The sequence below is a fragment of the Manacus candei genome, unplaced genomic scaffold (assembly GCF_025592945.1).
Source record: "Manacus candei isolate 608988 ecotype Guabito, Panama unplaced genomic scaffold, ASM2559294v1 h1tg000061l, whole genome shotgun sequence".
Classification (NCBI taxonomy): Eukaryota; Metazoa; Chordata; class Aves; order Passeriformes; family Pipridae; genus Manacus; species Manacus candei.
Genome location: NW_026138109.1, coordinates 6776602 through 6801058, shown reverse-complemented (window position 1 = coordinate 6801058; position 24457 = coordinate 6776602). Strand labels below are relative to the sequence as shown.

Genomic DNA, 24457 nt, shown 5'->3' with positions numbered 1-24457 from the left:
CATCTTCCCCTTGACTTGCTGGATGGTGATGTCCCTACACTGGCAGGGAGATCTCCACCCCTTGGTCAGGCTGAGAAAGGCTTTAGGAAGTCATGGAGAGCTCCTGTCAGAGAATCCCTTCCCACGTGGCCAAAAGCTGATGGCTTATTTTCCCTGGGTGGGGCAGCTGGAGCTGCCTCTCTCAGGACAGGACAGCATTTGTGTCCCTGCAGAGCTTGGAGAGGATAAACAGCCCTGGGTGACAGTTCCCGGTGATATTTAACCCAAAACCGGAGTGGGGCAGGCGAAGCACCAGCCCTCCCATCCTTAACCGCCGCTGCCACAGGCTTTCCCGGCAGGAGCAATCTCCCCGACAGAGGTGGTGTGAGGACAGGGAGAGCAGTGCCGCCAGACAGCTCCCAAGTAGGACAGCGCACCTGAGCTGCCCGCCCGCCCTCCCCGGGGCCGGTGTCGGTGCCGCCTCCTACCCCCGCAGGAGGTTGAGCTATTTAAACACAGCGCTCCCAATTTCAGTGTTTATTCCCACTGCTATGAAAGCCCCCGCTCATCCTTCTGCCGGTAAATCCCTCCCCCCTTAAATGGAGCCGGTTTGATGGAGCCCTGCAAGATCTGACAGGCTTTGGGGCAGAAACCCCACAGCTCAGCCCCACACAACTCCTGCCCTCCCCATCGTGGCTCAGCCCCAAGGGCCCAGGGATACGTTCTGCCACCCGAACTGCATTTTACCCTTTTTGCAGAAACCCTCAGCTCCTGCAGCCCCTAAAAGCCAACAGTACTCAGCTGCTCTGTGTATCCCACAGCCACTGCCTCAAGACAGGGCCCCCCACCCCCGTCAAGCCAAGGGCTGGGCTGTACTCCAGACCCAGGGCTTCCTGACGTAAAACCAAATACATAAGTGCACATTCTTCAGTTCAGAGAAGAGAAAATAAACCAAGCAAGGCAGAAGAGGGGGAAAGGAAGAAAAACCATGATCAGAAGCCATCGATTGGGTCTGGGACACCACGCAAGGCCAGCTGATCTTCCAAGACCATTGAGACACATGGAATGTGCTGAGCATCCCCTCTCCCCTAACCACAGTGGTGTCACACTGCACTGCACACACCAGAGGCAGCCCAAGTGACCCTTGTGCCTGGAAGAGATGGGGATTGCTGGAGAGGTCCTTTGCTGCAGAGCCAAAGCAGGAGGAGATCTGACAGCTCATGGCCAGACTTAGAGAAGCAACACCAGGTACCTGCTTGTCAGGCTCTTATCTGGCACTTCCCACCAGGCCAGGGCAGGGCAGAGACCCTGCCAAAGCCATTTCTCCCCTTAGTAGAGCTAGGAGGAGTTACACATGAACAGCAGCCCTGATCACAGCAGGAAAGCACATGTACAGATGGACTCCACCAGAGCAAGGAGTGCTCAGACAGCACCAGAGACACAGGCTTAGACAGTGCCAGCACCACACAAAGGAACTGCTGGGGCCTGGCTAGAGTTTTGTGGGATTTTTATTAATTTTTTTTTATTATTTTTCGTGGGGTTTTATTTTTTTAATACAGGCTAGCGTTGTACCCTTTTGCTAAAGCTGCTGATTCTGCCACATAAACTAGAACAGAAATTTCTCAGAAATTAAGTCAGTTCCCCTTCCTTGTTAATTCACTGTCTGCCTCCCAACTGAACACCACTCTGGATTTGTGTTTGCAGAAAACATCCCCTGTACAAAGTCTGACGTGCAGCTACACTGTTCTGACCGAGGAATGAAGAAGCCAAGAGTCCACTGAACATTGGATTTTTCCCTGTACAACGTGGCCTGGTGTGGAGTTTGGTCCACCGAGGACAGCGAGTTAACCGTAGAGATCGTCGTCATTGTCTTCGCTGTACACGTTGCCCCCGCTGCCACCTCCCGTGCCTTGGCTCGGACCGGCGCCGCCCTGGTTGCCTGAGGGGAACCTGTGTGCAGCAGAGCAGGAGGGGAGAGAAGAGACGCTGTTCAAAAGCCTCCTCGCAGCTCAGCACCATCCCCTCCCTCCGCACCAACCCCTGCTGACGCGTAGGACAGGCAGGAGGAATGGGACGAAGCCTTAGGGCAGGTCAAAGGGCTCACAGCTGCTGGCTGTTGCTTGTGTTACAGGAGAAAGGTTGTTGGACTTGAGGAGCACTAACAGGGCAGCTACAACTGACCTGCAGCACAGCCTACACTCACCATGCTGTGGGGAACAGGAATGTGTGCTGTACACACTGGGGAGAACAGGAACTCCGAGTGGAAAAGGGGATTGTTGCCCAGAACCCATTAGAAAGCTGCCTAGGTGCCACCCGCCCCTCACACCCCACAGGTACCTGAAGCTGCCAAAGCCACGGCTCTGCTGTAGGGTCTGTGCAAACATCTCGTATTTCCTGATGTCATTGTCACTGACAGAGCGGCGAGCAAAGCGCATGGCCTCCTCAAAGTGATCCCTACGGATCTCGGGGACCGGGTCATCCTCCTCCACCTCCTACAGCAGGACAGAGGGACCAGGTGAATCGTGTGCCCGAAGGCCATCCAGAGCCTCCCTCCAGGCCAGGATGCTCCAATACTACCCCCATGGCAGGGGCTGGAGAGGCAGGCATGAGTCAGGGCTGCAGCAGGTGCCTCCTGTGAGCAAGTGCTGACCACGAGGCCCCTGAGCAGGGTCCTCAACCTCCCAGAAGATGAGAAGGAAGTGTTCCAGCTCTGTACTCCGTGCAGGAGCCTGCTCATCCCCGAGGATGCCAGAGGAATACGTGAGCCCCACTCACCATGGCAGAGGGGTTGGTCTGCCGCTCACGCTCTCGCCGAATCTCGCTCTCGATGGATTCACGGATGGCCAGTTTGCAGGCACGCTGGCAAATCTCTGTCAGGTCAGCCCCCGAAAAGCCATTGGTCATCTTAGCCAGGAAATCCAGGTCGACATCCTGGTGAAAAACACAAAAGCAAGAGAGGCCTTTCCTTAACACCTCACATCCTCAGGTGACAGAGAGGTGTCTTCAGATCCGAAGGTGCTGCCTTAACTATGGACAATTTTGGAAAAATCAGCTGATAAGATTCTTGGTTTTGGGAAAACGTAACCACACATGAAAGCAGGCTATGCTTCTCACACCCACCAGGAATCCACAAGGTGGCTGTAAATGCCTCTGCACTTGCAGATTTAGGATATGATTTGCTCAGGTCTCAGCATGAGGAGTTAAACAAAACACCATCAGACTGGAAATAGAGATGGGGTGCAGGCAGACCAAGACAACTGAGCTCTCCTCCTCCCACTCAGCTGAGAGGGTAGTACAGCAACCTCCTTTGAAACTTTCCTTCCCAACAACCCCTAAAAAGGTAAGCTGGGCACAAAAAGGCTTGGGCTCTTACTTCATGCCTGCTTTTCTCTGAATAACTCTCAGCTGCATTATTCCTTCTCCCCAGGCAAGGGACACAGCTCTTGCCTATGGCAGGGTTCAACAACAGCTCACTGCAATGGTTCCTCTTCAATTTCAATTTCCCCACCCTGTGTTCTACAGGATTTTTTTTTTTCAAGTACCAGAAACTTTTCCATCTCACCATAACAGGCTTTTCTGATCTTGCACCGTGAGCAGAACCCCACTACGTGTGGAGACCTGCTGTGGTTGCACACCAGCACTTAGCTTTGCTGATACCTAGGCTCCGAGCTCAAGCTTCTTCTTCCACCCTACCACATGGATCAGCCTCCAGGCCCCTGTGCTGTCCCCAGCCTGTGAGGAACACGAGCAGCATGCAGCAAACCCAAGCCAGACGCAGTCAGGGCACAGATCCTACCTTGGCAACTGGTGATTTCCTCAGGTTGGCTTTAAGAATTGCAACCCGGGACTTCTCATCAGGCAGGGGGATGTAGATGAGCTGATCCAGGCGGCCGGGGCGCAGGATGGCCGGGTCAATGATGTCTGGCCTGTTGGTGGCACCGATGATGAAGACATTTTTCTTGGTGGACATGCCATCCATCTCCGTCAGGATCTGGTTGATGACACGGTCTGCGGCACCGCCGCCATCGCCGATGTTCCCACCTCGGGCCTTGGCGATGGAGTCCAGCTCATCAAAGAACAGCACACAAGGGGCTGCTTGGCGAGCCTGCAGAAAGCAATGGGAGCCATTATTCTCTGCTAATACCTCTCAAAAAGGGGCACGCCGACTCCACACTAAGCCTTCTCTACCATTAACACAGTTCAGAGGAGCACCAGAGCACTGCTGCCACAAGGAGAGCTTGGAAGAGCTGCTTCAGAGTAGTTCCCTGCCACACAAACCCTCCATTAAATTCTCCTGAACAAGCTGAATTTTGCCAAAGTGGGAGAACTGTGAACCAGGCAGAAGAGTACAAACTCCAGTGACTAGAGGGAAAACTGGAGCCATTTTGCTGGAGTAGAACTCTTCCTGCAAGACCTGAGGATGTCAACTGGTTATTCAGGCACGCAAGCAGGTGAGATATATCCAATGGAAGGGGGAAGTCCAATCGTTGTCTTCAGCTACCTAATGCGTAGTTACTGGGAAAGGGAGCTGGATCTTTCTTCACAGTGTGCAGTGAGAGGAGGAGAAACCACAGCCACAAAGAAAATCCCAGTGAGAAATACGGAAAAAAATTGTTCACAATGAGAGCGCTTTAACACCAGCACACAGGTCCAGGGAGGTTAGGGATTCTTCAACCTTCTCTCAGGCCAAGTGGGAAAAACACTGAAGACACAAAAAAAACCCAGGCCAGTAAGACAGATGTGGTGGGGACAAAGTTCTGAGGGAACCTCAGCACAAACACGGCATGGGGAGTAGAAGAAACACTTTACCTTGTCAAAGATCTCGCGCACGTTGGCTTCAGACTCGCCAAACCACATGGTGAGCAATTCCGGCCCCTTGATGGAAATGAAGTTTGCCTGGCATTCATTGGCAATGGCTTTGGCCAGCAGCGTCTTACCACAACCAGGTGGCCCATAGAAGAGAACCCCTTTTGATGGGGTCATGCCAAATTTGAGGAACTTGTCTGGGTGTTCCACAGGATACTGAAGGAAAACAAACCAAGAAACCTCTTGTGATGAGCCAGAACAGGCCTGTACCTTGTAAGAACAGAATACTTTGGGTGGGAAGGGACAGTCCAAATCCACTGCCATGAGCAAGAACACCTTTCTCTGATTCAGTTTGGGTTCTCTGCCTACCAGAAACACTACCTGAGATGTCTGTTGAGTTAAACACAAGAAATTGCCTGGTGCCATTGCAGTTTTTAAGTGGACACCGGTCCATTTTTTCAAAAGCACCATGGCTAAGTTGGAAAGCTGCCCTAAATAACCCCTTTACCTCTAGGAACTAAGTACCAGTTCAGGTAGTTTTCCAGCACACTTAACCTCAGTTTCACTCTGCCCTGTAGAAGCAAAAGGGAACAGCTCATTACCTAACCTATTTGCTCTGCTCTCCAGAGACAGGTAAGGTGTCTGATGTGAGCCTTTATCCTCAGCAATGAGGTCAGACACAGACAGGTGATGATTTTAACATCAGAAAATTAGACTGAAAATTTAGATTCTTTTATTCACAGACAGGATGTTTCTACAGTGCCAACTGAAAGCAAGAATGTATCAAACCAAATCATGCCCATACAGACACCTGGAGCTTCCACAGATCACTCATGACTTTTTGTCCCAGCCTTTCCCTTTGTAGAGGGCTTTGCAATTACTTCTCACCTGTCCCTGTGCTAAGGCTGATGGGGAGCCCTTCAAAGGCTCTCTGTAGGAGCATCTTCATCCACTGCCTGGCAGATAAAGCCACCATGTGAGATGATTCTCAGCAGTGGTCCCACTCCTGGTCTCCACTTAAGAGAAGCAGAACTGTGGCTTTCTGTATGTTGCACAACACCCACCCAAAATGTCACTGTAGACTCAGCTCAGGGAAGCCTGATGCTGCTCCCAGCACCTTCCTCTCCAAGTTCACTAAGATGGAACAGCATGGTATTTATAGTCCACTACAAGCAGATACCATAAAGCCCCTGCATTTACCGTGTTTGCAGCCCAAACAGGAAAATGAAGACATTCTGAATTTTATTATCATAATTATTTTTCAAGCTGGCTAAGCAAAAAATCTTTCATAAAGCCTTACCTGTACAAGCTCCTGGAGTTCTCTCTTTACATCTTCTAGACCACCAATATCTTCCCAGGTAACTTGTGGCACCTCCACCACAGTCTCCCGAAGAGCAGAAGGGTTGCTCTGGCTCAGAGCCCACTGTCAATACAACAAATAGCATTATATAAATTCTAGCATGTAATGTTCTACTTGCTTCAGAGAAGCAATTGCACCCAGAAGAAAGAGGGGCACTCCTGCATTACCCTGAAGTCATCCATGGTCACAGCCAGCGAGTTCATCACTTCAGCATCGATGGTTTCATCTTCCAAGTCTATGAGATCCATCTTCTTTCTGATAGCCTGAAGAGCAGCTTCTGAGCAAAGAGCAGCCAAGTCAGCACCAACATGGCCATGGGTCTCGTTTGCCACCTGAAAGCAGAGCACTGACTATGACTCACAGGGATACACGCAAGGTCAACACTGGGAGGTGCAGAGCTCTGGATGTAGGACAGCAACACCAGGGCTTTCCTGCGGATCCAAGTGCTACCACATGTTTAACAGGCAAAGACACTGCTGTTCCACTGCCTACCAGAGATCAAAACTGCATCTGGAATTCAGATGGTGTGCAGAAAGATAACCCTGAGGACTGCAGTTCTTCATTCAGGACAGAGATGACAGGCACCATCCAACTTACAGATGGTGTCCAGTTGTACCACAGTGCTCATCCAGCTGTGTGGGAGCTGTTTCAAGCCTGCTGCCCTTTTAAATAGAACACCACAGCAAACAAACCCAGGAGGACAATGGCAAGGCACTTCCAGATTGGAATGATACATATTTGTTTCACTTAGCCACGCCATTCTTCACTGATACACCAGCCAGAAGGAATCCCAGAGGTCACACATTCATTGCAGTTTCACGCTGCCCTAATCGAGCAACTACATATATCTGGTCAAGTCTTAACAACTCTCCCACTACAAAACAAGAGCACCAGGAATGAGACAAGCTTTCCTAATAGCACACTACTCACCTGTTCCAGATCCACATCATCAGCCAGTTTCATATTTTTCGTGTGGATCTGCAGGATCTCCAGGCGCCCAGTGGCATCTGGGATACCAATATCCACCTCTCTGTCAAAGCGACCTGGGGAGTACAAACACTTGTTGAGCTTTTGATTCTGCACAGTAGAGGAGCTGAGGTTGCTGCCTTCTCTGACTGAACAACATGATGACATGCCACAAACAACTTCTGAGACTGCCAGAGCTTTGCATTTCTCTGCAGCATCTAACAGCACAGTAGCAGAGACAGGTCAGAGGAGAAGGAAAGACTTTAGCCATTTGGGAAGTGAGACTACTGTATTAGCTAGTGTTCAGGATTATATGACACATAGCATTGCTCGTTTAGTAATTTTTTCTAAGTTTCACTTTTAGGAAATTATGCTTCCCCAAACCAAGATACCATGACAAATTTTTGTTTATTTCTACCTTTGTGCCTTTATCACAAGAGGTCACAATTACTGAGAGATTTAATTTTTCAGAACTTTCACAGCAGTACCCAAGCAATCAAACACATGAAACCAGAGAGGTAGGAAACCAGGGTATCACCACAATATTAACTTAGTTAGGTATGTACACCTGTATTTTTCCTCTAGTCATGGCTGTGCTTCCAAATGGCTCACTACATATTTAAGAGGCCATTTGCCCCTACACACCTGACAGACTCTACCAAGTGGTCACACACCAGACGTTCATTCCCAATGCACTGTTTTGAACACCTGAATCTCAGAATCTACTGTATTTCTCATTAATAAAAGACAGAGAAATAGATCATTCAGAGCTTTCTGCAGTCTAAGGCATGAGCATCCCCTCCGGCATTTACTCCTTAAGCGTGTCCTGAAATAGCTTCACCTAAGAGAGGCTAGCACACTTTTCCACTTCAAAGTATTATTTCTACAAGCTCTCACCTAATGTGGCACAGAAAACGGCACCAAAGGCCGGAAGCCCAGAAATTAATTCCTAGCAAGCAGCTGGAGACAGGGCAGTAGTTTATGTAACACACAGGAAGTGTTAAGCATTAATTTCTGCTCAATCCTCCCGGGGCCCCTGAGGCATGGCCTGCAACAAAGTATGTGACACACAAGAAGAGGTGTGCTACCGAATCTCCTGAGCGCTGGGTCGATGCTGTTGGGTCTGTTGGTGGCTGCCATCACGATCACGTGTGCTCTCTGCTTCAGCCCGTCCATGAGGGTCAGCAGCTGAGACACGATGCGACGTTCCACCTCTCCGTGTGTCTGTGCAGAGAGAAAGCAGTGGTTACACCAACAGCTCTACAAGGAGCAGGGGAGCCAGCACTGCGCCAGGGCATGCAGATACAACATGATGGTAACAAACATCAAGAACTGTATAGGGTCCTTCTCACTCCCAACCCAACTGCTTTACCCCGTAGTCAAACGCAGAGATTTGTGCCAGCTGCTACCAAAAAGGACATGCTCTCTTTACCTTCTCTCTTTTAGGAGCAATGGCATCCAGTTCATCAATGAAGATGATGGCGGGAGCGTTCTTCTCTGCTTCCTCAAAGGCTTTCCTCAGGTTGCTCTCAGACTCACCAGCCAGCTTGCTCATTATCTCGGGACCTAAAAAAATAGCAACATTGTGGCAACGAGAAGAGAGGCAGTTAGCCCCAAAAACAGGCAGCTGAATTTTTTTAGTACAACGACCACATGGAACAATCTATATTTCAAGCCAAAGCAAATACTATCAATCAAGTTCACTAAATCTGCAGCTGAAAGGCAAGACCAGCATGCAGAATTACTTTCTATCATTATTTTGGTGTTTTCAGTTTAATCTAAGAGAATGCAGCACTAGTCAATGAGCTACCTTTAGCTGCCTCTTTCCTTACCCTATTTCACACCTGGTGAGCTTCTCTGTAATGTGCCACCACACACAGTTAATGCCAGTCCTAGCTTGCAAGAGAAGCAATCAAATTATATGGTGATGAATTATCAGGGTAGGGAGGGAAAAAGCTCTGTGAAGCCACCTTTAGCTTATGTTACACAGATACACATTTACCTTTGTATGATCCTATAAATGAGTTTAAAAAATTAAATCAAACAGACACGAACAAACAAAACCACAATCCCCATCTCCTCTCAAAGGTTAAATAAAAAACAGTGTGCAAGCACATCGATCTCAAAAGGAAAGACAGCATTCCTCTGACATCTGCAATTGCTGAACCCTAATGAAAGTTTACAGATTTTTGCATCATGCTGATGGGAGTGGCAATGAACAGAAAGTATGCTTCTGAAGGACCCAAGAAAAAGAAACCTGACCCTCAGGAGCACTAAGGTTCCAAGCCACAGCACCACGGGTGTAGGCAGGTACTCTGAGTGTTTCATTACAGGTAACTCACCAGTTCATACCAGCTCTGTCTACAACACTGCCTGCAGCTCAGAGCTGGGACCAGCAGACAGAGAATGCATTGCTAACTCTGACAATGTTATTTTTATTATGCAATAGATGTACCAGTGTCTGAAGAAACGGCTGGTGCATTAGCATTCAGTGACAGCTTGCACACACTTGAGGAAGTATATGACAAGGGTGACATATGGCTGAAACAGGCCCATCTACATCCACTATCTTGAGATACAAAGCAAGCCACTTCCCTACTGCTGGTCAATGCTGTGCTGTGTTACATTCTCCTTTGCTGCTGTTGTCACGGGCCTACAAGACTGAAATCAGAGAAGAAAAGCTGCACTTCTTCAGTAAAAATGTTCAGTTATTCCAGCACTGACTAAAATAGGACAGAAAAGCAGTGCAGAAAATCCAGAATTTGGCCTTTACTAGATATCAACCAGCAGCCACCTCAGCTGCTACAGAGGAGTTATCAACAGGAGTTCTGTCAGTTGTAGCAACATCCCAAGGAATTCATTATAGCTTTCTGGAAAGTTCCTTCCAATTAATTTTACATGAAACAAAACAGGTCTTATACTTTACTTGAGGGGAAAGAAAGCCACAGCCACAGCAGCTTCTTTTCTGAATGGAACATGATGGGAGCAACAGAAACCTTGCCAGCTCTGTCCTCACCAACATAAACGGACAGACAGACTCCAAATTCCTGTGTCACACTGCAATCTTCCAAGTGTCCTGCTACAGCACAGTCAAGCTTCAGGGAAGTGCCACTACAGATGCTTCCACACAAACAGCCTTCAAGTGTCCCCAGAGGCCCACTTGAAAGAGGTAAGGAAGGATGTCAGGGAGACAATGTGGCTCTAAGCATGCCCTATTAACATCATTCTGTACCATAAGATGAATGAATGAGCACACAGCAGATCTGGGGCCAAAGCAGCCACAAAACTTACCGTTGATCAGGAAGAAGAAAGCCCCCGTTTCGTTGGCCACCGCTCGGGCAATCAGTGTTTTACCAGTGCCAGGAGGACCATACAGCAGGATCCCACGTGGAGGCTGAGGACAAAGGCCAGAGGCTTAGGTGGTGAGTATCTGAATGCTTAAGTAGCTTCACAGTGAAACTGTAAGCATTTGATAAAGCCAGTCTGAAACTGTGATGCAAACTCATGCAACAGCTGCCATCGCAGTATTGCTATCAACACCCTTATACTTTGCATAACACACAACAAAAACCTTGCCAGTAACTGGCAGCTCTGACTCAAAGCATCACTCCCTTTACAAGATGCCAGCACTTCAGTCTGTGTCCAGAACAAGTAAGCAAATACTCTTCTAACACCAGCATTAAAATAGGGGAAAAAAAAAAAAAGCCAACACAGATTACTTATTCCCCTCCCCAGTGCCTCCTAAACCCCCATCCTGGAGAGATCCACTCATCCAGCTGGTGCACACAGGGACGTACCTTCACTCCTATGGCCTTGAAGAGAGCAGGGTGTCGGAGGGGCAGCTCCACCATCTCTTTGATCTGAGCCAGCTGCTTCCGGCAGCCACCGATGTCGTCGTAGCCCACTTCATTCAGCGACTCCTCTTCATCCTACCCAGAAGGAAACACATTAAACATTTCAGTGAAAACAATAGTTCAACAACCCCTCCCAGTCTACAGAAGACAAGAATACGGATTTTCGCTTGTAGACATTTCTTGCCTGTCTTGAGATTCTCACTTTCAAGTCTTCCTAGTGTCTTCTACCATTGTTTCTTAGCTCTGTCTTCCCAGACATACAAAGGGAATTGCCTGCACGTACTCAGACTTCACTGAAGCCCACCTTCTGGAATGACAGCCTCTGCTGCCAGGTTCCCTACAGACTCTAGCACAAAACAAGCTCTGTGACCCTTTGATGGGGCTAACAGAAGTAATAAGAGACAACATCAGTATAAAATATACTTTCTCCTTAAATAGAAAGTGCTGTGTCTAACTACCTGACATGGTCTGTCTGACACACAGTTCGCAGATGCAGCATTGTCTTTTGCGACTGACTCCAATCAGCACAGAATGTTAGATCCAGACATATGGATAAGATCAACTGTAACCAATCCTTTCTTCACAGCATCCATTCATTCAGCTGTCCAAACCTACACTGGCCTCAGTTATCTGTAACATTAGGCCACACCAAAATAATAAAATAACAGTCTAGAATCTCAGAGGGGCTCAGTCCAAGCCCCACTTACTTCAAGCAGGGCTGGACCTATCAAGCACTGAAGGTCTCCAGGTTTGGAGATTCCTGCCCGCTCTGGGCCCTGCTCCAGGGCTGGGGAAAACATTTTTCCTAGGATCTACTGCCAGTGCCTCTGGTCCTGTCCCTGGGTACAGCACTCAGAAGAACCTGGTCATCTATCTCTTCCCACCAGGCAGTTGTCAGGAAGCCTGCCCTTTAGCCTTCCCTTATCCAGTCTGCATCATTCCATGACCCCAGTCCCTCCTCTGACCTCCAGCTCATCATTCTGGTTACCTTGGCTGAACTTGCTCCTATCTATCACTGCTGTGTCCTGAAGGGCCCAAATTGGATTCATGGGGTGCCCAGATGCAGCTCACAAGTGCCACAGAGATGAATACAGCTAAACACAAACCAGCACTCACTCTATTTTCAAGTAGAAAAAAGGCACCTATTCTATGAATTATGCATCTACCATAGCTCATTTCCTACTCTTAAACAGTAAGGTGACCAAGACCTGTCAGACAGGCCCTTCAGGCTGCCTTAAGGTTGCAACACTCAAGGCTAGACACCTAAAGGGACTGGGGAAACATGTTTTGTGTCTTAAAGTCATCCATTTTGGGATTTCAAATTTCTCATTCAAAAAGTACCAATTGCTTTCTTTTCACGTGGCATGAAATTTAGCAGCATTATAAGCTCTCCCTGCTATGGATCAAGGGCACACTGGAATTAAAAGAAGTACCTAAGCTTGAGGTATCCAGATACCTCCAGCATGAGGTATCTGGAAGCAGATGCAAAAGAGCTGCTGCCAAAGCATGCTTCTCATCAGCAACCCTACACCCTGCTGCCTTCAGTATATGAAGAAGGACAATGGAAGTATGTTTCTCTGACTACCTTCTGCAGCAGTTTATCTCCTGAAAACAGAGTTTCTAACCATTATGTTCAATATAGAAAATGGCAAAACAGGAACTCCAAATACTGCTGCCCTCAAACACTGCCATGGAAATAGACTTTGGACAGAGGAGATTCAGCAGGAGAACCACATGGCAGGATTCTGCTCACCTCTCGTTTGATGGGCTCTCCTTCACAATGGATCACTGTGTCTGGAGCCACTATGCAGTAAGGGCTTGGATCTGTCTCCACCACTTTGAACTCCACTGCACGCATCCCTCCACGCACCAAGAAGATGTCACCTGTAAAATCCCACACATCAGTGGCCTCCTGCAACCCACATCTCCAAAATGTTGACCCCTGTACCATCAGCAGCCCCAGAGTTCAAGGAAAGGGGTTACACAAGCAGACAGTGCTAGCATTTGTAACACTGTTCTGTGTGTTAAACTCCAGATCTGCACCTACTGTGACCACCCAAGCACTGCTTAAGTTCTCAAATTTCATCCAGTACGAAACAGCAAACAATAGAAGAGAACACCCAGCCCAAATACAAAACACAAAGGCAAGGAATCACATTTCTTTTCCATTCAGTTTCAATTTAAAATTTCTAGAACAGGCAGAAAGCCTGTTCTAGAAATAAAAATTCATTCTGAATTTATTATAACTAGTTGCTACTAGTTATAACTGTATACAGAAACAGAATAACAAATAACACTATGACTCCTGGCTAAACTGGGCTACAGACCCTGGGTAACTTCAGCTTGTGTCTGTAGTGTATTCAGACCTATTTACAGCAGAAGTGCTACGAGCATAATCCCAAAAGTGCATTTGGTTCTCTCCACACCCTCCCAGTTATTACTTAAATTACTCTGAAGAAGGGAAATTAGTCAGGGTGCAAACTGGTATACTTGTTTTGGTTTCAGCTGCGATAGAAGTAATTTTCTTCTTAGTAACTGGTAAATACAGTGCTGTGCTTTGGATTTTCTATGAGAATAACACTGATAACAAACTGATATTTCAGTTGTTGCTCAGCAGTCTTTACCCTGAACCAAGAACTTATCAGTGTCCCATGCTCTGGCGAGGACCAGGTGCACAAAAAACTGGGAGCAAGCATGGCCAGGAAAGCTGAAACGAACTGCCCAAAGGGATATTTCACACCACAGAATGCCATGCCCACTATATAAACTGGGGGGATTTCACTGGGGAACGCCAAGCACTGCTGGGGGATGGGATGGGCGTCAGTCAGCAGGTGGTCAGCAATTGTGTTGTGTAACACTTGCCTTTCTTGGTTTCATCACTACCCTTTTCCAATACAATTACTACTATAATCTTCATTATTGTTACATTTTACTTTGCTTCAATTATTAAACTGTTCTTATCCTACGAATTTTTACTTTTTTTCCTGATCTCCTCCCCATCCCGTGGCTGGGTGAGGAATGAGTGAGTGGCTGCGTGTGATACTTATTTGCCTGCTGGGGTCAAAGGAAAACATTCCTTTCTTGCACCCAACAGGAACACAAAGGGTTGAGACAAGGATAGATCCCAGCAGGCACTCATTGTATCAGTAGCTGGTGACAATGTAGATTTGCACCTGTTCTCAGGGTGTATTTTTTAACACTTTGTTGTACCTGTTCCCTGGGGTGATATTTATGGTCCTTGGGGCCTGGGCAAAGGTTATCATCGGGTTGTTCTTCGTAGTAGTGCCTTATGATACAATGGAATTGCTGGTAGGGAAGCAAATCTGGTAACTGCACTGAGCACCGCTTCTCCTTGAGTTCTTCGGGAGCCATCCACTGGGAACTACTGGTAATTGCACCTTTGCTACACCTCCTCCCTCCCTCACGATGTCTTCCTTCTCCTTCGGGCTGACTAAAGTAGCGGTTGAGAATTTGAAAGATTTTTAATATCCTTTCAAAACACCTGAAACCAAGCTAGTCCTTATCACTGAATCATGGAATATCCTGAGTTGGAAGGGATACACAGGGATCATCATGTCCAACCTCTGCCCCTGCACAGGACAGCCCCAGGAGTCACACCATGTGCCTGAGAGCATTGTCCAAACACTTCTGGCTTCTGGAATTCTGTCACGGTTGGTGCTGTGAACCAGCATGTTGCAGAATGTGCTTCAGGTCTTGTTTAAGGTTAACAGTATTTAAAACATCAGCCAGAGATGTGTTCATAGCATGGATAGTTATGAGTGGCAGGGTGTGTGGAATAGTATGGGAAAGCAACTAAGACAGTGGTTACCTCCAACAGTTTGGTGTCTCAATCCTGAATAAGTGTACAGTCCTGAAAAACTAGTAAAATATCTGGAAAAAAGTGTGCTGTCATGCTGGCAGTTTGAGAGAGACTCAGATCACTGCAGTGTGCTGGGACCTGGCCCAGGCCCATGGAACCTTGTTCAACACTATTCCATACCCTCAGAGGAAAAGGTCTTTGGATCTGACAAACCATCAGGCACTGAGGCTACTCCAGTCCCAGAGACACGGCATTGAGAGGGTGCATCACATTCCCAATCGTGCACCAGCCTCTGGAAAATCAAATGATTCAGTGGACTGTTCAGGACTACACCAAGCACAAAGGGTGGTAGGACCATCAAACACATACACACATTTAGCAAAAGCCACCTGGTGACTGGCCCTGCCCAACCAATGCTTCTGTGTACTGTAGAAGGGGATAAAGTTCCTGTAGTTCACATAAAAAATAGGATGGGGAAAACAGTCTTGGTTACTCCTGCCTCAGACAAAGGCAAGCCCATCCATGGTTCTGCTCTTCCTCAAGGACCTGGGTGCACCTGGTGGGTGATGTGGGAGGATGGGGAAGTACAATGTATGGCTCAAGGTGATTTGATTTTGAGTGAGAGTAGGAAATTAACTAAATTGTATTATGCTAATTGCTATATAATGCTGCATATTATAAATTCTATGGCAGCTATATGCACACCACCACCTTGCAGCAGCCATCTCCACCACTCCACATTTGGGGGTCTGAACCCGATTCCCCCTCTGATTACCATATTAATTGAGGATGAACTTTGAGAAAACCAGGTAAGTACTACACACACCCAAACAACTCATTAATATGCAGGCAACTCCCCAATTCCATCAAAAGGTAGCAACTTAGTTTCATGAAATTTTCTCCCAGTCCCACTTGAGCCTTTTCTGATGATCTCTCATTTTAGACAGGTAAAAAAAGCAGAGCTATTAAACTGCTCTGCCAGCCAGCAGCAGCAATAGCTCCTTCTGAAGATTAGGGAAAATTTAAATCAACACCAACAAATCTCACTCCACAGATGTCGGTCTAATCTAACCTGTGCAAGCTTCTAGAAATTCTCTGTATTCAGTCTTAGGACTAGCTCACAGTTGCTGCCATGAGGACTTCAATGACAGGCATTATTACCTTTCCTGATGGGTCTGTAGGCTTCCAGGAAGTAGGGCTTGAGATAGACCTCAAACAGATTCCCCGTGATCCCCTCTACCGTGTCATCAATTGGCAGCACGTGGATACGTTTGCCATATTTCACATCTGGGCAGGGCTGGATGCTGCAACGGAAGAAAATGCCAGTTAGCCACATCATGCTGGACTTACACCTGAGTCTGGAGAAGGCAGTGATGCCCCGTTCCAGGAAAGTACATTTAAAGACCACACCAAGTCCCGGTGAGACCTCCCACCTGCATAAGAACATTTCAATGCTGAAAATGCAAAAATCATACCACCAAGGGCTAGTCTTCACAGCACACACTTGCCTTCACTCCTCTCAGCCCTGCCCAAGACCACTGGGGAGTTTCATACTTTCTTCCTATCCTTCTGCTCTCCTGCAGCCCCACTCACTGTCCCCAAGGCATATTCACACATTACTAATGCAGCCTAGAGACCTGCAATAGTCACAAGTCACAAGAACCAGTTGCATGGGAAAGTGAGCTGGGGAAAACTCTTTGTTCCTTCTCTCTCTCACTTACTACAGAGACCAGGGTTCTTGTTGCTGACAAACCTGATTTCTGAGCAAAGGCTCTCACAGAACCAACCAGGGGTAAACACCTTTGCAGCCAGGTGTCTGTCAATCCCACTTTGTGGGGGCTGACAATTAGGTTAAAGGTTGGAGGCCCTTTCCCCCTTTTAAAATACATGCTACAGTTACTATTGTGGGGTGAAACAGCCTACTTTAGCCACAGCTCAGAGTATCAAGCAATGGCAGAAAGCTCAAACCGGCTTTGCCAGCTAAGAGAAGCCTGTGTGGAACTGTAGCTAAACACACAGCTTTTCATATGTGACTTTTGTCACATATCCCAACAGATTCTTTTACCACATGCCTTACAGAGAGGACATAGCAAAAGGGTGAAGGAAAAGACATACTATCCCAGAAGGAAAACTGTTGACAGATCACAACCAGGAAGCGATTAGCACGTATCTGGATCTTGGCAGAAATGAGGGCACAGTAAGCAGTTAAAGACTGGCAAAAAAAACTTTGAGGGCAAGAGATTTGAAAATTCCTTCACCTCACAACGAGTCAAGACAATTGTTAACACATTTGGGAGGCTGAGAACCACTACAGACGCAGTGCCGACAGAGGAGAGCACAGGCTGTCACACTAGAAGAGACTCCAACAGTAACCTCACATCAGTTTAAAGTAAGGATTCACCTCTATTTTAAATCCACAGACAGGCACAAAGCACCACTGTGTCCCAACTACACTGGTGTTTAAAAATTACATTTTTTAGTGGTAGAGAGATGGGTGGAATGGCCTAATTTCTCTCATCTGTGAAGTTTGTATGAAAAATATTTCGCATTTAAAGATTATTCCAGACACCACCTCAGAAAGTCTAGTGTCAGAAACCAGGCTCCAACTTGCCCAGAAAATGCAGAATATTCCATACTGGGACAGTGTTCAGGAGGAAGAGCTGTTAGCCCTCTCATATTTAAGACTGCATACTACCATTTTTATGTTTGGGAAATGCTCACATGCTCCCTTTCTCCCCTCTCCCATCACAGAATGGAACCTGTCCCCCGTAAGCTGAGATCCATACTTCAAAGCTTTCCTACTACTTTTAAGGTCCCTTCCAACCCAAATCATCCTGTGATTCTGCTTTCTGTAAGTGTTGCACAACAAAATCCCCGCAACGTTTTTTAAGCGTTCCTAATTTTAAAATTCTTTTCACAACAGAAACTGGAATACAAGCATTCTTGGGGGATTTTTAATCCTGCTGTATGACTGTTTCATTCTTTTTGCCACTTATCTCTAGCAAGTTTTAACTTCTTTTTGCCATAGGGCAGCTCGGATACTACGAGCACAACTACCGCGTTGCTAATTCCTTCCACAGGTAACATTGTGTCCTCACCTGATCACATCACCCAGGCGCACCCTCAGGTTGTTGCGAACAACCCTGTTCATGCGAATCTTCTCATCTGAGCAGGTATCATCTGACAGAACAATGCAGACTGCTTCTCTCCTCTTCTTCCCTTTTAGCAGGACAGTGTCTCCTCTGAACAGCTGCAGTTCATCCATTTTTGCCTGTAAACAGCGAGAGCGTCAGAACAAGCTTTTGACAAAACAGGAATTCAAGCATTTGAAGGACAGTTACCTGACTTCGGAAAACGCACCTTGGAAGTGATACACTGAATCCACAAGCACAGAGGCTCCCACTATGCTGGTGTAGAACTAATCCCGAAGCCAAAGTAAGGGCACAAGCCCAAATGAATCCCACAAATCGAGACTCAAAAAAACATTTTATCACTGAAGAGAAACAAGACAACCCTCCCTCCCCTGTGATAGCTGTAGCTTCTGACACAAACACTTGTAGAGTCATGTTGCAAAGTTACATTTCAAGTTAACAGACAGCAATGGCTTGCAAAATTACCAGATTAAATGCTTTGGCTCTACAGATGACGCACCTGGGACAGTGACACAACACTGTTGTCTTCGTTGATGGCTTCATCAACAATTAACCGATTGGGCCTGTTCTTCTGCTTCAGAATAGCAGTCGATAAGTCATCCGCTTTAGAGCTGGGAGAGAGAACACAACCCATGAGGCTCAGTGACACTGGTCCTGCCCAGCCACCCCCATTTCCTGTAAGTTTCTTTGTTGTCTTGTCTTTTAGAAATTACACTTGTTTGTAGGACAAAAAGGAACATTTTTTTTACCAGGGGCCAGCTGCAGGAGTTCAAAGGACAATGTTTTCCGTCAGTAAATATAACTACGAGCCTCAAATGGAAAGAGCTATGAAGCTATCTATGAAAAGAAGTGGCCAGTGAGATGTTGCTGACTGTAAGATGTTCTGCCTCAAAGAATTACTCAGACTCATCTGAAATCACATGTAAACACTGCCAACAAAACAAAAATTGAAGTCTGTTTGGTGTGAAATCCCAGGTAAATAGGGGAATTAAAGGACAATGATGCAGCTCTCCTGATAGGAAGAGCTGTAAGAGGTTAGCTTGCCAAGGCTTATTAGTTAAACCTAGCAAGTTAATATAAATATTCAAGTGCTCATAGAAAATGATTCTGCGTCTTTTTTTAGGATATAAGCACCTTTCCATAATACCTTCACAGGAGTCACTGCAGCTCTAGCCTATGACACCACAAAAACACAAGAGATAATCCATTCACCTTGATAAAACAGGGCAAGCAAAACACCGAGGAAAGGGAAGAGAGGCAGGTTATTAACTGTTTTCCTTCAAAATCTAATACAGCGAATAATTCACTCTAGGAAAGAAGAGGAATTTGAACCAAGTGATTTCGGAGGATACGTTCTCCAAGTATTCCAGATGTGCCAGTGTCAGAATGGAAAACTTTGCACAGTTTGACTTGATTGTGACAAAGAAAACAAAGTCTCCCTTTGCCCTAAGCAAGCAGCAAGCACTGGCAAAGAGCAGGGAGCTTTGTGGGCAATGCTGAGAGTCATACACTTTGGCTCCCTTTCGCTCCTTTAGGGATAGAATGACCAGAAAAAAAACCCCAAACTTTGAGTGGAAATGGCAGCTGGGCATCATTTGGCATGTTCACTGCATTTTTAGAAGTCCATCAGAGAGGGGTGACATACCTACGGTGTGATGTTACCCCTGCTCCTCAACACAGAGGCCTTTCCAAGACAGGCTACATGGTCTTGGCTCCTTCCTCCAGTACATAAAAGGGGAAACAATACTGAGCAAGCCTGTGGGGGCAGCCAGCTTGTTTCCAAGAGGCTATCAAGCTTCCCGTAAATCTGAGCAGCACAGGAAACATGTTGCAAATGACAGGCAACATTATTTTAAGTGAACAAAAGGGGAAGTTGCAAAACATATCTTTCCTGGATTGCCACTACTGGGAAAGTTACCTTTTTGCCCCTCTTCATTGCAGACTGAAGGAGGGAAGATATTATAGATCTAGTCTCTGAACAAAAAAAGGACACGAGAAAGGCTGCCGGATACATCCTGGAAGGAGCTTATGAATTCCATCTTCAATCTAAAATGTGATCTGGTTAGAGTCCTAAAAAGTCTGGGATTTCCAGGAAAACCAAAAGAGCAGTAAGGAAACTGAATACATTTTCAGGCCAGGTTGTGGTTAAACAGTGCATAAAACCAACAACCTACTTGTAAGGACCTTGCCTCAGAATTAGCTCCTGGCCACTGGAAACTAATTTAGCAGCAAGATTTAAAAATTTGAGGTAAGGGACACCAGGGAGACACAATACTCCTATTTGGCTTGTTCCAAGTGTGAATGTAACTCATACCCCCCTGACCATGAAATGTGGATCCAAAGGCCTTTTGATAAGAAACCGCTGCCAGATTCCAGCGACATGAGCTGTCACTGGAACCGGGTGGCTGTCCCTGGGGACACAGGGACTGCCACAAAGCCTGGAAAACAGCCTGGGACATAAGATCAAAAATAAATTGTAAAGGGACCAGGCAGCAAGTGGAAGCTTTTCAACCAAAACTGTCCACAAACCAAAAGCTGTAGGAAACTGGAAAGAAAGTTAGGACATCTCCCAATGCGCGACAGTGATGAAGAACATGGCAAGAGTCCACTTGGTTCTGCTGAATGTGAGAAAAAAGTTTTGGTATGGAAGAACTGGACCTACAGTTCCCTAAGAAGGGAGGGCTGGATCAATGTCAAGTGCACTTAAGAGCGATCGAAAAGCTTGGAGGCATTAAAAATGGAATAAAAGTCTCCAAGAAACAGCATGGAGGCATTCAAATGCGCGGGGTCAGTTTCAGTGCTCTGACCCGACAGTTCTGCTGAGATAAAAACAAAAGTTCTACAAAATTACAAGTCAGATAGGCATGATGTTATTTCTCCTGCAGATAAGGGTAAGCACTTGGACAGACAAGCACTCCCCATCTTCCATCAGTAATTTACAGTGTTGTTACCATCACCATTTACCCTTGTTGCATCTCTCTGGGGGTTGCTCCTGCTATAGCTGAAATTACAGGGCCGAACAGATCTGTGCACCTCAACCACACTCAGACAAACCCTGACATCTGTGGGAAGGGCAGCACGAACAGAAAATACCAATCAGGAAACCCTAAGGCAGGGGTTGGGGCTCTCTCCTGCCAATTTTCCTACTCCTGCTGGCAAGCTTCAGCAAAGGGTAGGGACAGACAGCTAACCTAGGTAATTTTTACAGTTCCTCAGTGAGCTTTCTATCAGAGAGAGCCTAGTGCAAACCCTCCCAATCATCTCCCTGACCCAATCCTTTTGTCAGCTCCCTCACACACCTTCCCTCTCACTCCTTTCTTTCCCTGACTCAACAAAGAGACAAACTTAACACAAACTGCAGCTTTAGAGCTGTTTTGGAATTGAAAGGAAATTCAAGCTGCCCCTAGACAAGAGGCCAGAAGAGAGGACACAGTGCTCAGCACCGTGAATGGCCCAGCTTGTACACAAAGTGCAAGACATCCATAAAACTGAAGCAAATATGTATTAGCACTAAAGGACAACCACAGTGGGTTCCCTGTTCACTTCCCTGTTCACATCCTCAGCCCGCTTCCCTCCCTCAGTAAAGCAGTTCAACAGACCCATTTGACACAGGGAAGGAGCAGAGGGACTTTCTACAACTTAGAGAATCACAGACTATCCTGAGCCAGAAGGGACCCACAAGAATCATCGAGCACAACCCTTGGCCCTGCACAGGACTCCCCCAAGAGTCACATCACATGCCCGACAGTATCATCCAAACACTTCTTGAACTCTGTCAGGCTTGGTGCTGTGACCACTGTCCTGGGGAGCCTGTTCCAGTGCTCAACCACCTGCTAGGTGAAGAATCTTTTCCTAATATCCAACCTAAACCTCTCCTGACACAACTTCACGGACTTTCATCACTCCACCGTTTCTCTCTGTGTCAGAGCTCCCCTCATTCAGCACGTAACACCCAGAGGCATCACAGGGGAGGGTATGAAGAGTCAGAGCAGAAAGTAATCAGTGATCCTCCTGAAAACGACAACCAACCTCAAAAGCCCTGCTTAAAGTAAGGAAACAAGCTGTTCCTGTAAGTCTGTGCTAAAAATAAGCAAAAAGTCACTGTCTCAGAATGATTCCAGCTGCGGAAACAAAAGTGAAAACTGCCATGCCCTCTGTGTGCTGGCCTGGCTTTTTATAACCCTCCTTATGAAATCACTTCCCAGATAGGAGAGTGTTTCCTACCACAAGCAGTTTCTTACCACCCTTAACATCTGAATTACAGACTAAACTGCCTTTCCCAGGCAGGTTTTCAAGAACAAAAAAAATTCATAAATACAGTTTTGTCCACAAGCAAGGTGCCTGAGGTATGTGGTGACTGCAGTCACTTACTGAAACGAGACAACCACGGGGTGAGTTCAGACTCGTGCTGGAGACGCCAAGTTTTCAACACTGCTTCAGACAGGCTGGCACAGGAAAACAGGAATCCCTTCAGAACCCACACTCCCTGAGCTTTTGGAATGCTTACTTGCCGTGCTAAGGCTCGGCTCAGCAAGATGGCTGCCAGCAGCAGGGACAAAAAATGGCATCTAAAAAGTAACTCCGTCCCAGCTGCAAAGTAACTTTTGCTGGTTCCTACTCAGGCGAGAAGAAGTTTGCTAACGTAGCAATCCCCTTTTAAAGACACTGTTCACCCTGCTCGGCTGCTAGCAAGGCTCTGGGAATGTCACTCCCACCATGGCCACAGAATGCCTGGCACACCTCGCTGAAACTGCCCCGGCAGGACCAAGCAGGTCCGGATTCCAGGAGTGCCAAAAGGAAAGGAAAACACACGCAAAAGGACAGGAAAGGGACCAAAAGCGCCTCTGGCAAGGCCAAAAAGTCACTTCGAGTATCCCTGCTTTGGGGAAAATTTATCTTTCGGTTCTATTTTACTCCTCTCGAGGGGCACGTGGGCTGCGAGCAGGGGCTGTTACTCATTTCTGAGGAGAGCAGAAGACGATTCTCAGCCTGGAACTCAGCAGAGCCATGAAGAGCGAGGCCGGACACCCGAGAGGAAAACACCGCCGATCGCCTCGGCCATGCCCGGCACAACATGTCGGCGTCGGCCAGCGCCAAGGCCCTCGCCAGCCCCGGCCCGGGGGCCGCGGCGAGCCCGCGGTGCCCGGGACGAGGCCGGGAAACAAAGCCCTCCGCGGTGCGGGGCCCGGCGGCCCCGGGCCCGGGCAAGGCCCTGCGGGAGGCCCGGCCTGGCCTCGCCCCCCCGCCATGACTCGACACTTCCCGGCGCGGCCCGGCCGTGGCGGTGCGGGCGGCGGGGGGCGGCCCAGCCCCGTCCTGGCGCCGCCGCCGCCCGCCTGGGGCCCGCGGGCCGCACCGGGAGAGGCGGGCGGGCCGCGCCGGGCCCAGGCCGCGGCAGGGCCTAGCCCGCGGGGAGGTGGCGGGGGCCGCACTTACTCGGATCCCGAGGCCATGGTGATGCGGGGAAGGGGACGAGGGGCGGCGGGCGGCGGGTCCGCGGGGCGGGCGGGGGGTCCGGAGGGTCGCGGGGGTCGCGGGCGGCGGGCGGCGGGTCTGGGGCGTCCGCGCTGGCTGAGCCTCAGCGCCGACTCATCGGCGGCGGGAGTCCCGCCCACGCCGCCTGCCCTGCCTAGCAACAGCCTGCGCCGGCCAATCGGAAATTCCGCCCGGCCACCACCCCGGCCAATGGGTGGTGGGGAAAGAAAAAAGGGTGAGCGCTCCGCCTTCGCCCCGCCCCCTAAGCGCCCTCTGGCCAATCGCCGCGAGCCAGGCGCCGCTCCTCGCAGCCAATCGAAGCGCGGCGTTCAGCTGAATGACAGCGCCCGGGCGGCCAAAGGCGAAGAGCCACCGACGGGAACATGCGGGCGGGAAGTCCCGCCCCCGCGCCCGCCCGCGCCCCGCGATTGGGCGGTGCCCCAGGGAAGGGCCAATGAGGAGGGGCGGGGCGCGCACGCGGAGCCGTTCCCGCCACCCGGGGCTCCCGCGGTCCTGCCCGTGGGATCGTGGAATGCCCTGGGATGGGAGGGACCCTGAAGATCATCTGGTTCCAACCGCCTGCCGTAAGCAGGGACACCTTCCACCAGATCCAGTTGCTCAGAACCCCATCCCGTCTGGCCTTGAACACTGCCAGGGATGGGGCAGCCACAGCTTCCCTGGGCAACCTGTGCCTGGGGGAAACCACCCTCACAGGGAAGAATTTATTCCCCAAACCTCATCTAACCCTGCCCTCTGTCACTTTAAAGCAGTCACCCCCCTCATCCTGTCATTCCATGTCTCTTTCAAAAGTCCCTCTCCAGATCTCTTGCAGCCCCTTGAGGGTATGGAAAGTCTCCCTGGAGCTTTCTCCAGGCTGAACAATCCAAACTCTCCCAGCCTTTCCTCGTAGGAGAGGTGATCCATCCCTTTGATCATCTTGGTGTCCTTCCTCTGGACTCACTCCAACAGGTCCGTGTCCTATCCTGTGCTAGGGACCCCAGAGCTGGATGCAGTGCTCCAGGTGGGTCTCACCAGAGCAGAGCTG

General features: G+C 48.5%; 1 protein-coding gene across 1 annotated transcript; it reads right to left on the bottom strand.

Moving 5' to 3' along the window:
- Positions 1 to 1469: 1469 nt before the first annotated feature.
- VCP (valosin containing protein) lies at positions 1470 to 23531 on the bottom strand. Its single transcript, XM_051804613.1, has 17 exons — positions 23374 to 23531; positions 18437 to 18548; positions 17884 to 18056; positions 15947 to 16089; positions 12719 to 12849; positions 10909 to 11040; positions 10403 to 10505; positions 8544 to 8677; positions 8200 to 8335; positions 7076 to 7188; positions 6313 to 6477; positions 6086 to 6208; positions 4789 to 5001; positions 3776 to 4084; positions 2755 to 2910; positions 2317 to 2471; positions 1470 to 1929 (listed from the first exon to the last, which is right to left on the bottom strand). Exons 1-17 carry the CDS (start codon positions 23388 to 23390, stop codon positions 1824 to 1826), a joined length of 2421 nt encoding a protein of 806 aa, XP_051660573.1. The 5' UTR covers positions 23391 to 23531; the 3' UTR covers positions 1470 to 1823.
- Between the last annotated feature and the right edge of the window lie 926 nt (positions 23532 to 24457).

Coding starts and splice junctions, on each gene's coding strand:
- VCP (XM_051804613.1), bottom strand. Junction 7,189..8,199: donor CCCAGCGCTCAGGAGATTCG/GTAGCACACCTC, acceptor TGTACTCCCCAG/GTCGCTTTGACAGAGAGGTG. Junction 6,209..6,312: donor TGACCATGGATGACTTCAGG/GTAATGCAGGAG, acceptor TTGTATTGACAG/TGGGCTCTGAGCCAGAGCAA.